This window comes from Myxocyprinus asiaticus, chromosome 19 (assembly GCF_019703515.2).
Source record: "Myxocyprinus asiaticus isolate MX2 ecotype Aquarium Trade chromosome 19, UBuf_Myxa_2, whole genome shotgun sequence".
In the NCBI taxonomy this organism is placed as follows: domain Eukaryota; kingdom Metazoa; phylum Chordata; class Actinopteri; order Cypriniformes; family Catostomidae; genus Myxocyprinus; species Myxocyprinus asiaticus.
The window spans coordinates 35226306-35240418 of NC_059362.1; the positions used below are offsets into that span (position 1 = coordinate 35226306).

The 14113-nt window shown below is 37.8% G+C and overlaps 1 protein-coding gene and 5 long non-coding RNA genes across 6 annotated transcripts; all 6 read right to left on the bottom strand.

Annotated features, from left to right (window-relative positions):
- Positions 1 to 1743: 1743 nt before the first annotated feature.
- Positions 1744 to 2645, bottom strand: LOC127409778 (uncharacterized). The gene is made up of 3 exons (XR_007892041.1): positions 2564 to 2645; positions 1967 to 2113; positions 1744 to 1848 (listed from the first exon to the last, which is right to left on the bottom strand). It is a non-coding gene; the product is annotated as an uncharacterized LOC127409778 (long non-coding RNA).
- Positions 2646 to 3536: 891 nt separating this feature from the next.
- LOC127409779 (uncharacterized) lies at positions 3537 to 4206 on the bottom strand. The gene is made up of 3 exons (XR_007892042.1): positions 4164 to 4206; positions 3871 to 4017; positions 3537 to 3666 (listed from the first exon to the last, which is right to left on the bottom strand). It is a non-coding gene; the product is annotated as an uncharacterized LOC127409779 (long non-coding RNA).
- An 11-nt stretch (positions 4207 to 4217) lies between these two features.
- On the bottom strand, positions 4218 to 5119 carry LOC127409780 (uncharacterized). The gene is made up of 3 exons (XR_007892043.1): positions 5038 to 5119; positions 4441 to 4587; positions 4218 to 4322 (listed from the first exon to the last, which is right to left on the bottom strand). It is a non-coding gene; the product is annotated as an uncharacterized LOC127409780 (long non-coding RNA).
- A 124-nt stretch (positions 5120 to 5243) lies between these two features.
- LOC127409967 (adhesion G protein-coupled receptor E1-like) lies at positions 5244 to 9478 on the bottom strand. The gene is made up of 6 exons (XM_051644947.1): positions 9364 to 9478; positions 9087 to 9245; positions 8794 to 8940; positions 8443 to 8589; positions 8077 to 8223; positions 5244 to 5467 (listed from the first exon to the last, which is right to left on the bottom strand). Exons 1-6 carry the CDS (start codon positions 9476 to 9478, stop codon positions 5244 to 5246), a joined length of 939 nt encoding a protein of 312 aa, XP_051500907.1.
- LOC127409776 (uncharacterized) lies at positions 6011 to 6669 on the bottom strand. Its single transcript, XR_007892040.1, has 3 exons — positions 6627 to 6669; positions 6334 to 6480; positions 6011 to 6140 (listed from the first exon to the last, which is right to left on the bottom strand). It is a non-coding gene; the product is annotated as an uncharacterized LOC127409776 (long non-coding RNA).
- Positions 6955 to 7818, bottom strand: LOC127409775 (uncharacterized). Its single transcript, XR_007892039.1, has 3 exons — positions 7780 to 7818; positions 7500 to 7664; positions 6955 to 7050 (listed from the first exon to the last, which is right to left on the bottom strand). It is a non-coding gene; the product is annotated as an uncharacterized LOC127409775 (long non-coding RNA).
- Positions 9479 to 14113: the final 4635 nt, after the last annotated feature.

The window sequence follows — 14113 nt, forward strand, 5'->3', positions numbered from 1 at the left end:
GCATGTGGCGGTTCCCTGTAAGGCTAACCCCATGCAATATATATCTTCCGCTAGTTCGTTTCCCTGTTGGAAAAACTGCATCTTCCTTGGGCAAGCCCCTCTGCCCCAGTCTCCATGTTTGTAGTAACTCCTCCCCCGTTGGGTAGGATCTACCTTGAAGACTCTCCACATGGTCAGAAAGACCATGTGACGTATTTTTCCACTTAAATATCCCCCCCTCTCTTTGGGCGAGGTGTGGTCTCCGCAGTGTCTTCCCCTTGGGAGGGACACCCCCTGACTAGACCTGGCGGCCCAGTCGGATAATCCCCCTTCTTTTTAAGGGAGTGGAAAAAAAGAAGGGGAAAAGAGGCCATGACTGGGTTAGCCTGTCTCTATCTTTTGGGTAGTTGACTTGTCCCCAAAGGGCCATTCGACACTCATAACTATGTTGGGGGAGGTTACGTGTCGACCTGGTGTGCTGGCTATGAGGCACACAGTAGTCTGCCCACCACACACCGCCACTTCACGGAACAAAGTTCAGCCAATTGTGGCGTTTCGTATAGGGACCCCTAGTGTCACTACATCGACACAATGTCGAGTGAGTGACAGATAGGGAACGTCATGGTTACTTGTGTAACCTCCGTTCCCTGATGGAGGGAACGAGACGTCGTGTCCCTCCTGCCATAACGCTGAACTACCCGCTGAAATGGCCGGACCTTATATCGGCTCCTCAGCATAAAACCTGAATGAGTGGTTGCATTCCAGATCCTTTTATACCCATATGTCCGGGGAAGTGGCATGCAAATACCACTCGCCAATTTTCATTGGCCTTTTATCAAAGACCAGAGGTGTCTCGGGCTCCCAAGAGTGACCCCTAGTGTCACTACATCGACACAACGTCTCATTCCCTCGATCAGGGAACGGAGGTTACACAAGTAACCATGACGTTTTGGGTGACTAACTTTGCAATTAAAAGGCATGAGCACGTATCATATACAGAAAGAACAAAAACTCTCAGGTTTATTTTTCAAGATTAGATTAAACAAGGATGTGAACACAGAACTTACCTCTACATGTGACATTGATGCTGTTAGTGAGATTTGTGTTTGTTGCAGTGAATCCATCCAAGCATGAGCAATTGTAAAATCCCAATACATTAGTACAGATGGAATTTGGACCACATACAGATGGACTGACCAGACATTCATCTATATCTGTAAAAAAAAAAAATAATAATAATAGTAATATTTTTTTAAATAATTATTTAAAAATCATCTTTACTAGGCAAATGCCCAAAGACTTGAAAGCCCTCTGTTAAGAGAGAGAACTCACAAAAACAGCTAAATGAATGTAGCAGAATTCTAAACTAATTTACATGTGATTAAAACATAAAATATAATCAGTTGGTCATTCTTACCCTGACATGAGTTGTTGCGGCTCACTGGACTGTCTTTATTGGAGGCAGTAAATCCACTCCAGCATGAACACATGTGGCTCCCAATGATGTTAGTACAATTTGAGTACTGGCCACACACTGACAAAGCATCTTCACATTCATTGATATCTGCCATTGAGTGAGAAGGTTTTACATAAATGGTCAAAACAAATGTTTCTGAACCACCAAAAATGTCAAGTGTCACAGTGTAAACTCATACAACCAGTTTGAAAACACTACACGCGGTACATTTGTATTCTAATGTGACAACTCACCTCTCTGGCAAAGCTGACCCTCTGAAGGAAGAGCCTGAATACATCCACAAGTGTCTCCAACAATCTTATCACACACCTGATATGCCTTGCAGGTGTCATTGGTCCAGACATGCTGCTCCTCACATATGCACTCATATTGTGTTCCATTTAATCCACAAACTGTAGAAGAAGGGCATTTATTTATCTTTTCAAGCTGTAGCTTTCCCCTTATACCTGATTCCTCGAGCTATGCGACTTGTATAATTGACCCTGACAGTATGACAAATTCTGCTCTTACCAGTAGTTATGTCGATATCTGTGATATTTACGTTGTTGCTCAAAGCAAGAGGCAGACTGATATTTGGGATGAGATTTCGTAAGTAATTCGCCAGGAACATGTCCAACAATCTCATGTCAATATCAACAATGTAACTAGAAGGTGGTACTGCAAGAAACAAACAGAGGCAGGTTGAGAGGAATAACTAGTACAAATAAATAATTTTGCTGTCAAAACACCGTTTTATTTATTTATTTTTTTTATTTTATATGAAGGAGAATCAGAGAGGGGACAGCAAATGATAGGGAGAGAATGGGAGGATTGGTTTGGGAAATTACAAAAGCTGAATTCGAACACAGGATGCCCGCATATAAGGCTTTGCATGACGTGTTGAATCTTGTGCAAAACATAAAAATGTTTCAAGTTTCTCCTGATTGCTCTATATATACAACTTCAGGTATTGTAAAAAACAAATGTTTATCTTCTGAAAATATTATGCATTACCACACATGAGAAATATCTTTCAATAGCTAGGACTTCACGTTACGTGCCAGAAAGAATGTTACTGTTGTGTTGTTAATTTTTAAAAGACATTGTTCATTTACTCCAGTGTCTTACCTTCCTTTAACTGGCAAAACTGTCCATTGGTTGGAAGGGCATTAATACATGTACACACGCCATCAATGATGCCATTACAGGCCTCGTATGAATGACACGTGTCATTTGGCCAAACAAACTGTTCCTCACATTTACACTGATATTCCGTTTCATTCAAAGAACACACTGAAAAGCAGAAGAAGAGGCCAAAAATAAACTCTCACTGGTTAGGGCAGTATTGATGACAGATAAAGCTTAATCTTAACTATGCAACATAAAGCAGAGACAGAATAAACACCAGTAGTTATGTTGATTTCTGTAATGTTAGTGCTGTCACTGATTGTGTAGGGTAAATTGAAAGACATTAGAAGGGTCCTCAGCTGATCAATGATGGAACTATTCATGGTATTTATCTGAATTTCAATCAGATATTCACTCAAAGGTAGAGACACTGTAAAGAGAGAGAAAAAAACATCCAGAAATTATGAAAATGCCCATTAAAACCCAAGTTTCAACAACTTCAAAATTAATATAAGCAAATATAATCACTACTGAATGAGTAAATGTTTGAAATGGTGTTCTATAGGATTCATACATTTCTATAAACTCACCATTGCATGGGTTACTGTTACTGACTGGTTGACTCCTATTTATAACAGTAAAACCACTCGAGCAGGAACAGTTGTAACTCCCGATTGTATTGGTACAGATTGAGTTTGGACCACAGAATGCTAATTTATCACCACATTCATCGACATCTTTATTGAGGGAAGATAAAAATAAAGAATAGTTTGCTTATGGGGCACACATGCATATGTGGTTGTCACAATAAAGCTAAAAATCGACTGATCTGTATGTTTTGGGTGACTAACTTTGCAATTAAAAGGCATGAGCACCTATCATGAACAGAAAGAACAAAAGCTCCCAGGGTTATTTTTCAAGATTAGATTAAAAAAGGATGTGAACACAGAACTTACCTCTACATGTGACACTGATGCTGTTAGTGAGATTTGTGTTTGTTGCAGTGAATCCATCCAAGCATGAGCAATTGTAAAATCCCAATACATTAGTACAGATGGAATTTGGACCACATACAGATGGACTGACCAGACATTCATCTATATCTGTAAAAAAAAAAAATAATAATAATAATAATATTTTTTTAAATAATTATTTAAAAAATCATCTTTACTAGGCAAATGCCCAAAGACTTGAAAGCCCTCTGTTAAGAGAGAGAACTCACAAAAACAGCTAAATGAATGTAGCAGAATTCTAAACTAATTTACATGTGATTAAAACATAAAATATAATCAGTTGGTCATTCTTACCCTGACATGAGTTGTTGCGGCTCACTGGACTGTCTTTATTGGAGGCAGTAAATCCACTCCAGCATGAACACATGTGGCTCCCAATGATGTTAGTACAATTTGAGTACTGGCCACACACTGACAAAGCATCTTCACATTCATTGATATCTGCCATTGAGTGAGAAGGTTTTACATAAATGGTCAAAACAAATGTTTCTGAACCACCAAAAATGTCAAGTGTCACAGTGTAAACTCATACAACCAGTTTGAAAACACTACACGCGGTACATTTGTATTCTAATGTGACAACTCACCTCTCTGGCAAAGCTGACCCTCTGAAGGAAGAGCCTGAATACATCCACAAGTGTCTCCAACAATCTTATCACACACCTGATATGCCTTGCAGGTGTCATTGGTCCAGACATGCTGCTCCTCACATATGCACTCATATTGTGTTCCATTTAATCCACAAACTGTAGAAGAAGGGCATTTATTTATCTTTTCAAGCTGTAGCTTTCCCCTTATACCTGATTCCTCGAGCTATGCGACTTGTATAATTGACCCTGACAGTATGACAAATTCTGCTCTTACCAGTAGTTATGTCGATATCTGTGATATTTACGTTGTTGCTCAAAGCAAGAGGCAGACTGATATTTGGGATGAGATTTCGTAAGTAATTCGCCAGGAACATGTCCAACAATCTCATGTCAATATCAACAATGTAACTAGAAGGTGGTACTGCAAGAAACAAACAGAGGCAGGTTGAGAGGAATAACTAGTACAAATAAATAATTTTGCTGTCGAAACACCGTTTTAGTTTTTTTTTTTTTTTATTTTATATGAAGGAGAATCAGAGAGGGGACAGCAAATGATAGGGAGAGAATGGGAGGATTGGTTTGGGAAATTACAAAAGCTGAATTCGAACACAGGATGCCCGCATATAAGGCTTTGCATGACGTGTTGAATCTTGTGCAAAACATAAAAATGTTTCAAGTTTCTCCTGATTGCTCTATATATACAACTTCAGGTATTGTAAAAAACAAATGTTTATCTTCTGAAAATATTATGCATTACCACACATGAGAAATATCTTTCAATAGCTAGGACTTCACGTTACGTGCCAGAAAGAATGTTACTGTTGTGTTGTTAATTTTTAAAAGACATTGTTCATTTACTCCAGTGTCTTACCTTCCTTTAACTGGCAAAACTGTCCATTGGTTGGAAGGGCATTAATACATGTACACACGCCATCAATGATGCCATTACAGGCCTCGTATGAATGACACGTGTCATTTGGCCAAACAAACTGTTCCTCACATTTACACTGATATTCCGTTTCATTCAAAGAACACACTGAAAAGCAGAAGAAGAGGCCAAAAATAAACTCTCACTGGTTAGGGCAGTATTGATGACAGATAAAGCTTAATCTTAACTATGCAACATAAAGCAGAGACAGAATAAACACCAGTAGTTATGTTGATTTCTGTAATGTTAGTGCTGTCACTGATTGTGTAGGGTAAATTGAAAGACATTAGAAGGGTCCTCAGCTGATCAATGATGGAACTATTCATGGTATTTATCTGAATTTCAATCAGATATTCACTCAAAGGTAGAGACACTGTAAAGAGAGAGAAAAAAACATCCAGAAATTATGAAAATGCCCATTAAAACCCAAGTTTCAACAACTTCAAAATTAATATAAGCAAATATAATCACTACTGAATGAGTAAATGTTTGAAATGGTGTTCTATAGGATTCATACATTTCTATAAACTCACCATTGCATGGGTTACTGTTACTGACTGGTTGACTCCTATTTATAACAGTAAAACCACTCGAGCAGGAACAGTTGTAACTCCCGATTGTATTGGTACAGATTGAGTTTGGACCACAGAATGCTAATTTATCACCACATTCATCGACATCTTTATTGAGGGAAGATAAAAATAAAGAATAGTTTGCTTATGGGGCACACATGCATATGTGGTTGTCACAATAAAGCTAAAAATCGACTGATCTGTATGTTTTGGGTGACTAACTTTGCAATTAAAAGGCATGAGCACCTATCATGAACAGAAAGAACAAAAGCTCCCAGGGTTATTTTTCAAGATTAGATTAAAAAAGGATGTGAACACAGAACTTACCTCTACATGTGACACTGATGCTGTTAGTGAGATTTGTGTTTGTTGCAGTGAATCCATCCAAGCATGAGCAATTGTAAAATCCCAATACATTAGTACAGATGGAATTTGGACCACATACAGATGGACTGACCAGACATTCATCTATATCTGTAAAAAAAATAATAATAATATTTTTTTTAATAATTATTGAGAAAACATCTTTACTAAGCAAATGCCCAAAGACTTGAAAGCCCTCTGTTAAGAGAGAGAACTCACAAAAACAGCTAAATGAATGTAGCAGAATTCTAAACTAATTTACATGTGATTAAAACATAAAATATAATCAGTTGGTCATTCTTACCCTGACATGAGTTGTTGCGGCTCACTGGACTGTCTTTATTGGAGGCAGTAAATCCACTCCAGCATGAACACATGTGGCTCCCAATGATGTTAGTACAATTTGAGTACTGGCCACACACTGACAAAGCATCTTCACATTCATTGATATCTGCCATTGAGTGAGAAGGTTTTACATAAATGGTCAAAACAAATGTTTCTGAACCACCAAAAATGTCAAGTGTCACAGTGTAAACTCATACAACCAGTTTGAAAACACTACACGCGGTACATTTGTATTCTAATGTGACAACTCACCTCTCTGGCAAAGCTGACCCTCTGAAGGAAGAGCCTGAATACATCCACAAGTGTCTCCAACAATCTTATCACACACCTGATATGCCTTGCAGGTGTCATTGGTCCAGACATGCTGCTCCTCACATATGCACTCATATTGTGTTCCATTTAATCCACAAACTGTAGAAGAAGGGCATTTATTTATCTTTTCAAGCTGTAGCTTTCCCCTTATACCTGATTCCTCGAGCTATGCGACTTGTATAATTGACCCTGACAGTATGACAAATTCTGCTCTTACCAGTAGTTATGTCGATATCTGTGATATTTACGTTGTTGCTCAAAGCAAGAGGCAGACTGATATTTGGGATGAGATTTCGTAAGTAATTCGCCAGGAACATGTCCAACAATCTCATGTCAATATCAACAATGTAACTAGAAGGTGGTACTGCAAGAAACAAACAGAGGCAGGTTGAGAGGAATAACTAGTACAAATAAATAATTTTGCTGTCAAAACACCGTTTTAGTTTTTTTTAATTTTATTTTATATGAAGGAGAATCAGAGAGGGGACAGCAAATGATAGGGAGAGAATGGGAGGATTGGTTTGGGAAATTACAAAAGCTGAATTCGAACACAGGATGCCCGCATATAAGGCTTTGCATGACGTGTTGAATCTTGTGCAAAACATAAAAATGTTTCAAGTTTCTCCTGATTGCTCTATATATACAACTTCAGGTATTGTAAAAAACAAATGTTTATCTTCTGAAAATATTATGCATTACCACACATGAGAAATATCTTTCAATAGCTAGGACTTCACGTTACGTGCCAGAAAGAATGTTACTGTTGTGTTGTTAATTTTTAAAAGACGTTGTTCATTTACTCCAGTGTCTTACCTTCCTTTAACTGGCAAAACTGTCCATTGGTTGGAAGGGCATTAATACATGTACACGCACCATCAATGATGCCATCACAGGCCTCGTATGAATGACACGTGTCATTTGGCCAAACAAACTGTTCCTCACATTTACACTGATATTCCGTTTCATTCAAAGAACACACTGAAAAGCAGAAGAAGAGGCCAAAAATAAACTCTCACTGGTTAGGGCAGTACTGATGACAAATAAAGCTTAATTTTAGCTATGCAACACTACAAAGCAGAGACAGAATAAACACCAGTAGTTATGTTGATTTCTGTAATGTTAGTGCTGTCACTGATTGTGTAGGGTAAATTGAAAGACATCAGAAGGGTCCTCAGCTGATCAATGATGGCACTATTCATGGTATTTATCTGAATTTCAATCAGATATTCACTCAAAGGTAGAGGCACTGTAAAGAGAGAGAAAAAAACATCCAAAAATTTTCAAGAACTTTCAACAACTACAAAATTAATATAAGCAAATATCATCACTACTGAATGAGTAAATGTTTGAAATGGTGTTCTATAGGATTCATACATTTCTATAAACTCACCATTGCATGGGTTACTGTTACTGACTGGTTGACTCCTATTTATAACAGTAAAACCACTCGAGCAGGAACAGTTGTAACTCCCGATTGTATTGGTACAGATTGAGTTTGGACCACAGAATGCTAATTTATCACCACATTCATCGACATCTTTATTGAGGGAAGATAAAAATAAAGAATAGTTTGCTTATGGGGCACACATGCATATGTGGTTGTCACAATAAAGCTAAAAATCGACTGATCTGTATGTTTTGGGTGACTAACTTTGCAATTAAAAGGCATGAGCACCTATCATGAACAGAAAGAACAAAAGCTCCCAGGGTTATTTTTCAAGATTAGATTAAAAAAGGATGTGAACACAGAATTTACCTCTACATGTGACACTGATGCTGTTAGTGAGATTTGTGTTTGTTGCAGTGAATCCATCCAAGCATGAGCAATTGTAAAATCCCAATACATTAGTACAGATGGAATTTGGACCACATACAGATGGACTGACCAGACATTCATCTATATCTGTAAAAAAAAAAAAAAATAATAATAATAATATTTTTTTAAATAATTATTTAAAAAATCATCTTTACTAGGCAAATGCCCAAAGACTTGAAAGCCCTCTGTTAAGAGAGAGAACTCACAAAAACAGCTAAATGAATGTAGCAGAATTCTAAACTAATTTACATGTGATTAAAACATAAAATATAATCAGTTGGTCATTCTTACCCTGACATGAGTTGTTGCGGCTCACTGGACTGTCTTTATTGGAGGCAGTAAATCCACTCCAGCATGAACACATGTGGCTCCCAATGATGTTAGTACAATTTGAGTACTGGCCACACACTGACAAAGCATCTTCACATTCATTGATATCTGCCATTGAGTGAGAAGGTTTTACATAAATGGTCAAAACAAATGTTTCTGAACCACCAAAAATGTCAAGTGTCACAGTGTAAACTCATACAACCAGTTTGAAAACACTACACGCGGTACATTTGTATTCTAATGTGACAACTCACCTCTCTGGCAAAGCTGACCCTCTGAAGGAAGAGCCTGAATACATCCACAAGTGTCTCCAACAATCTTATCACACACCTGATATGCCTTGCAGGTGTCATTGGTCCAGACATGCTGCTCCTCACATATGCACTCATATTGTGTTCCATTTAATCCACAAACTGTAGAAGAAGGGCATTTATTTATCTTTTCAAGCTGTAGCTTTCCCCTTATACCTGATTCCTCGAGCTATGCGACTTGTATAATTGACCCTGACAGTATGACAAATTCTGCTCTTACCAGTAGTTATGTCGATATCTGTGATATTTACGTTGTTGCTCAAAGCAAGAGGCAGACTGATATTTGGGATGAGATTTCGTAAGTAATTCGCCAGGAACATGTCCAACAATCTCATGTCAATATCAACAATGTAACTAGAAGGTGGTACTGCAAGAAACAAACAGAGGCAGGTTGAGAGGAATAACTAGTACAAATAAATAATTTTGCTGTCAAAACACCGTTTTAGTTTTTTTTAATTTTATTTTATATGAAGGAGAATCAGAGAGGGGACAGCAAATGATAGGGAGAGAATGGGAGGATTGGTTTGGGAAATTACAAAAGCTGAATTCGAACACAGGATGCCCGCATATAAGGCTTTGCATGACGTGTTGAATCTTGTGCAAAACATAAAAATGTTTCAAGTTTCTCCTGATTGCTCTATATATACAACTTCAGGTATTGTAAAAAACAAATGTTTATCTTCTGAAAATATTATGCATTACCACACATGAGAAATATCTTTCAATAGCTAGGACTTCACGTTACGTGCCAGAAAGAATGTTACTGTTGTGTTGTTAATTTTTAAAAGACGTTGTTCATTTACTCCAGTGTCTTACCTTCCTTTAACTGGCAAAACTGTCCATTGGTTGGAAGGGCATTAATACATGTACACGCACCATCAATGATGCCATCACAGGCCTCGTATGAATGACACGTGTCATTTGGCCAAACAAACTGTTCCTCACATTTACACTGATATTCCGTTTCATTCAAAGAACACACTGAAAAGCAGAAGAAGAGGCCAAAAATAAACTCTCACTGGTTAGGGCAGTACTGATGACAAATAAAGCTTAATTTTAGCTATGCAACACTACAAAGCAGAGACAGAATAAACACCAGTAGTTATGTTGATTTCTGTAATGTTAGTGCTGTCACTGATTGTGTAGGGTAAATTGAAAGACATCAGAAGGGTCCTCAGCTGATCAATGATGGCACTATTCATGGTATTTATCTGAATTTCAATCAGATATTCACTCAAAGGTAGAGGCACTGTAAAGAGAGAGAAAAAAACATCCAAAAATTTTCAAGAACTTTCAACAACTACAAAATTAATATAAGCAAATATCATCACTACTGAATGAGTAAATGTTTGAAATGGTGTTCTATAGGATTCATACATTTCTATAAACTCACCATTGCATGGGTTACTGTTACTGACTGGTTGACTCCTATTTATAACAGTAAAACCACTCGAGCAGGAACAGTTGTAACTCCCGATTGTATTGGTACAGATTGAGTTTGGACCACAGAATGCTAATTTATCACCACATTCATCGACATCTTTATTGAGGGAAGATAAAAATAAAGAATAGTTTGCTTATGGGGCACACATGCATATGTGGTTGTCACAATAAAGCTAAAAATCGACTGATCTGTATGTTTTGGGTGACTAACTTTGCAATTAAAAGGCATGAGCACCTATCATGAACAGAAAGAACAAAAGCTCCCAGGGTTATTTTTCAAGATTAGATTAAAAAAGGATGTGAACACAGAACTTACCTCTACATGTGACACTGATGCTGTTAGTGAGATTTGTGTTTGTTGCAGTGAATCCATCCAAGCATGAGCAATTGTAAAATCCCAATACATTAGTACAGATGGAATTTGGACCACATACAGATGGACTGACCAGACATTCATCTATATCTGTAAAAAAAAAAAATAATAATAATAGTAATATTTTTTTAAATAATTATTTAAAAATCATCTTTACTAGGCAAATGCCCAAAGACTTGAAAGCCCTCTGTTAAGAGAGAGAACTCACAAAAACAGCTAAATGAATGTAGCAGAATTCTAAACTAATTTACATGTGATTAAAACATAAAATATAATCAGTTGGTCATTCTTACCCTGACATGAGTTGTTGCGGCTCACTGGACTGTCTTTATTGGAGGCAGTAAATCCACTCCAGCATGAACACATGTGGCTCCCAATGATGTTAGTACAATTTGAGTACTGGCCACACACTGACAAAGCATCTTCACATTCATTGATATCTGCCATTGAGTGAGAAGGTTTTACATAAATGGTCAAAACAAATGTTTCTGAACCACCAAAAATGTCAAGTGTCACAGTGTAAACTCATACAACCAGTTTGAAAACACTACACGCGGTACATTTGTATTCTAATGTGACAACTCACCTCTCTGGCAAAGCTGACCCTCTGAAGGAAGAGCCTGAATACATCCACAAGTGTCTCCAACAATCTTATCACACACCTGATATGCCTTGCAGGTGTCATTGGTCCAGACATGCTGCTCCTCACATATGCACTCATATTGTGTTCCATTTAATCCACAAACTGTAGAAGAAGGGCATTTATTTATCTTTTCAAGCTGTAGCTTTCCCCTTATACCTGATTCCTCGAGCTATGCGACTTGTATAATTGACCCTGACAGTATGACAAATTCTGCTCTTACCAGTAGTTATGTCGATATCTGTGATATTTACGTTGTTGCTCAAAGCAAGAGGCAGACTGATATTTGGGATGAGATTTCGTAAGTAATTCGCCAGGAACATGTCCAACAATCTCATGTCAATATCAACAATGTAACTAGAAGGTGGTACTGCAAGAAACAAACAGAGGCAGGTTGAGAGGAATAACTAGTAAAAATAAATAATTTTGCTGTCAAAACACCGTTTTATTTATTTTTTTTTTTTATTTTATATGAAGGAGAATCAGAGAGGGGACAGCAAATGATAGGGAGAGAATGGGAGGATTGGTTTGGGAAATTACAAAAGCTGAATTCGAACACAGGATGCCCGCATATAAGGCTTTGCATGACGTGTTGAATCTTGTGCAAAACATAAAAATGTTTCAAGTTTCTCCTGATTGCTCTATATATACAACTTCAGGTACTGTAAAAAACAAATGTTTATCTTCTGGAAATATTATGCATTACCACACATGAGAAATATCTTTCAATAGCTAGGACTTCACGTTACATGCCAGAAAGAATGTTACTGTTGTGTTGTTAATATTTAAAAGACATTGTTCATTTACTCCAGTGTCTTACCTTCCTTTAACTGGCAAAACTGTCCATTGGTTGGAAGGGCATTAATACATGTACACACGCCATCAATGATGCCATCACAGGCCTCGTATGAATGACACGTGTCATTTGGCCAAACAAACTGTTCCTCACATTTACACTGATATTCCGTTTCATTCAAAGAACACACTGAAAAGCAGAAGAGGCCAAAAATAAACTCTCACTGGTTAGGGCAGTATTGATGACAGATAAAGCTTAATCTTATCTATGCAACATAAAGCAGAGACAGAATAAACACCAGTAGTTATGTTGATTTCTGTAATGTTAGTGCTGTCACTGATTGTGTAGGGTAAATTGAAAGACATCAGAAGGGTCCTCAGCTGATCAATGATGGCACTATTCATGGTATTTATCTGAATTTCAATCAGATATTCACTCAAAGGTAGAGGCACTGTAAAGAGAGAGAAAAAAACATCCAAAAATTTTCAAGAACTTTCAACAACTACAAAATTAATATAAGCAAATATCATCACTACTGAATGAGTAAATGTTTGAAATGGTGTTCTATAGGATTCATACATTTCTATAAACTCACCATTGCATGGGTTACTGTTACTGACTGGTTGACTCCTATTTATAACAGTAAAACCACTCGAGCAGGAACAGTTGTAACTCCCGATTGTATTGGTACAGATTGAGTTTGGACCACAGAATGCTAATTTATCACCACATTCATCGACATCTTTATTGAGGGAAGATAAAAATAAAGAATAGTTTGCTTATGGGGCACACATGCATATGTGGTTGTCACAATAAAGCTAAAAATCGACTGATCTGTATGTTTTGGGTGACTAACTTTGCAGTTAAAAGGCATGAGCACCAATCATGAACAGAAAGAACAAAAACTCTCAGTGTTATTTTTCAAGATTAGATTAAACAAGGATGTGAACACAGAACTTACCTCTACATGTGACATTGATGCTGTTAGTGAGATTTGTGTTTGTTGCAGTGAATCCACCCAAGCATGAGCAATTGTAAAATCCCAATACATTAGTACAGATGGAATTTGGACCACATACAGATGGACTGACCAGACATTCATCTATATCTGTAGAAAATAATAATAATAATATTTTTTTTTAATAATTATTAAAAAAAAACATCTAAAATATTGTGCCATCAGGGAACGAAGGTTACGCAAGTAACCAGGACGTTCCCTATCTGTCACTCACTCGACGTTGTGTCGATGTAGTAACACTAGGGGTCCCTATACAAAACGCCGCAACTGGCTGAACTGTGTTACGTGAACTGGCGGTGTGTGACGGTCAGACAACTGTGTGCCTCATAGCCAGCGCAACAGGCCGACACTTAACCTCCCCCAACATAGTCATGAGTGTCGAATGGCCCTTTGGGGACAAGTCGACTACCCAAAAGATAGAGAAAGGCTAACCCAGTCGTGGCCTCTTTTCCACTTCTTTTTTTTCCACTCCCTAAAAAACAAGGGGGATTATCCGACTGGGCTGCCAGGTCTAGGACACCGCGGAGACCACACCTCGCCCAGAGAGGGGGGAGGGGGAATATTTAAGTGGAAAAATACAATCACATGGTCTTGCCGACCATGTGGAGAAGTCTCATGGTAGATTCTACCCAACGGGGAGGAGTTACTACAAACATGGAGACTGTGGCAGAGGGGGCTCTGCCCAAGGAAGACGCAGTTT

Coding starts and splice junctions, on each gene's coding strand:
- LOC127409967 (XM_051644947.1), bottom strand. CDS start 9,478: ATGAGATTGTTGGACATGTTCCTGGCGAATTACTTACGAAATCTCATC. Junction 8,590..8,793: donor CCGCAACAACTCATGTCAGG/GTAAGAATGACC, acceptor TTTTTTTTACAG/ATATAGATGAATGTCTGGTC. Junction 5,468..8,076: donor TAACAGTAACCCATGCAATG/GTGAGTTTATAG, acceptor CTCTCTTTACAG/TGTCTCTACCTTTGAGTGAA.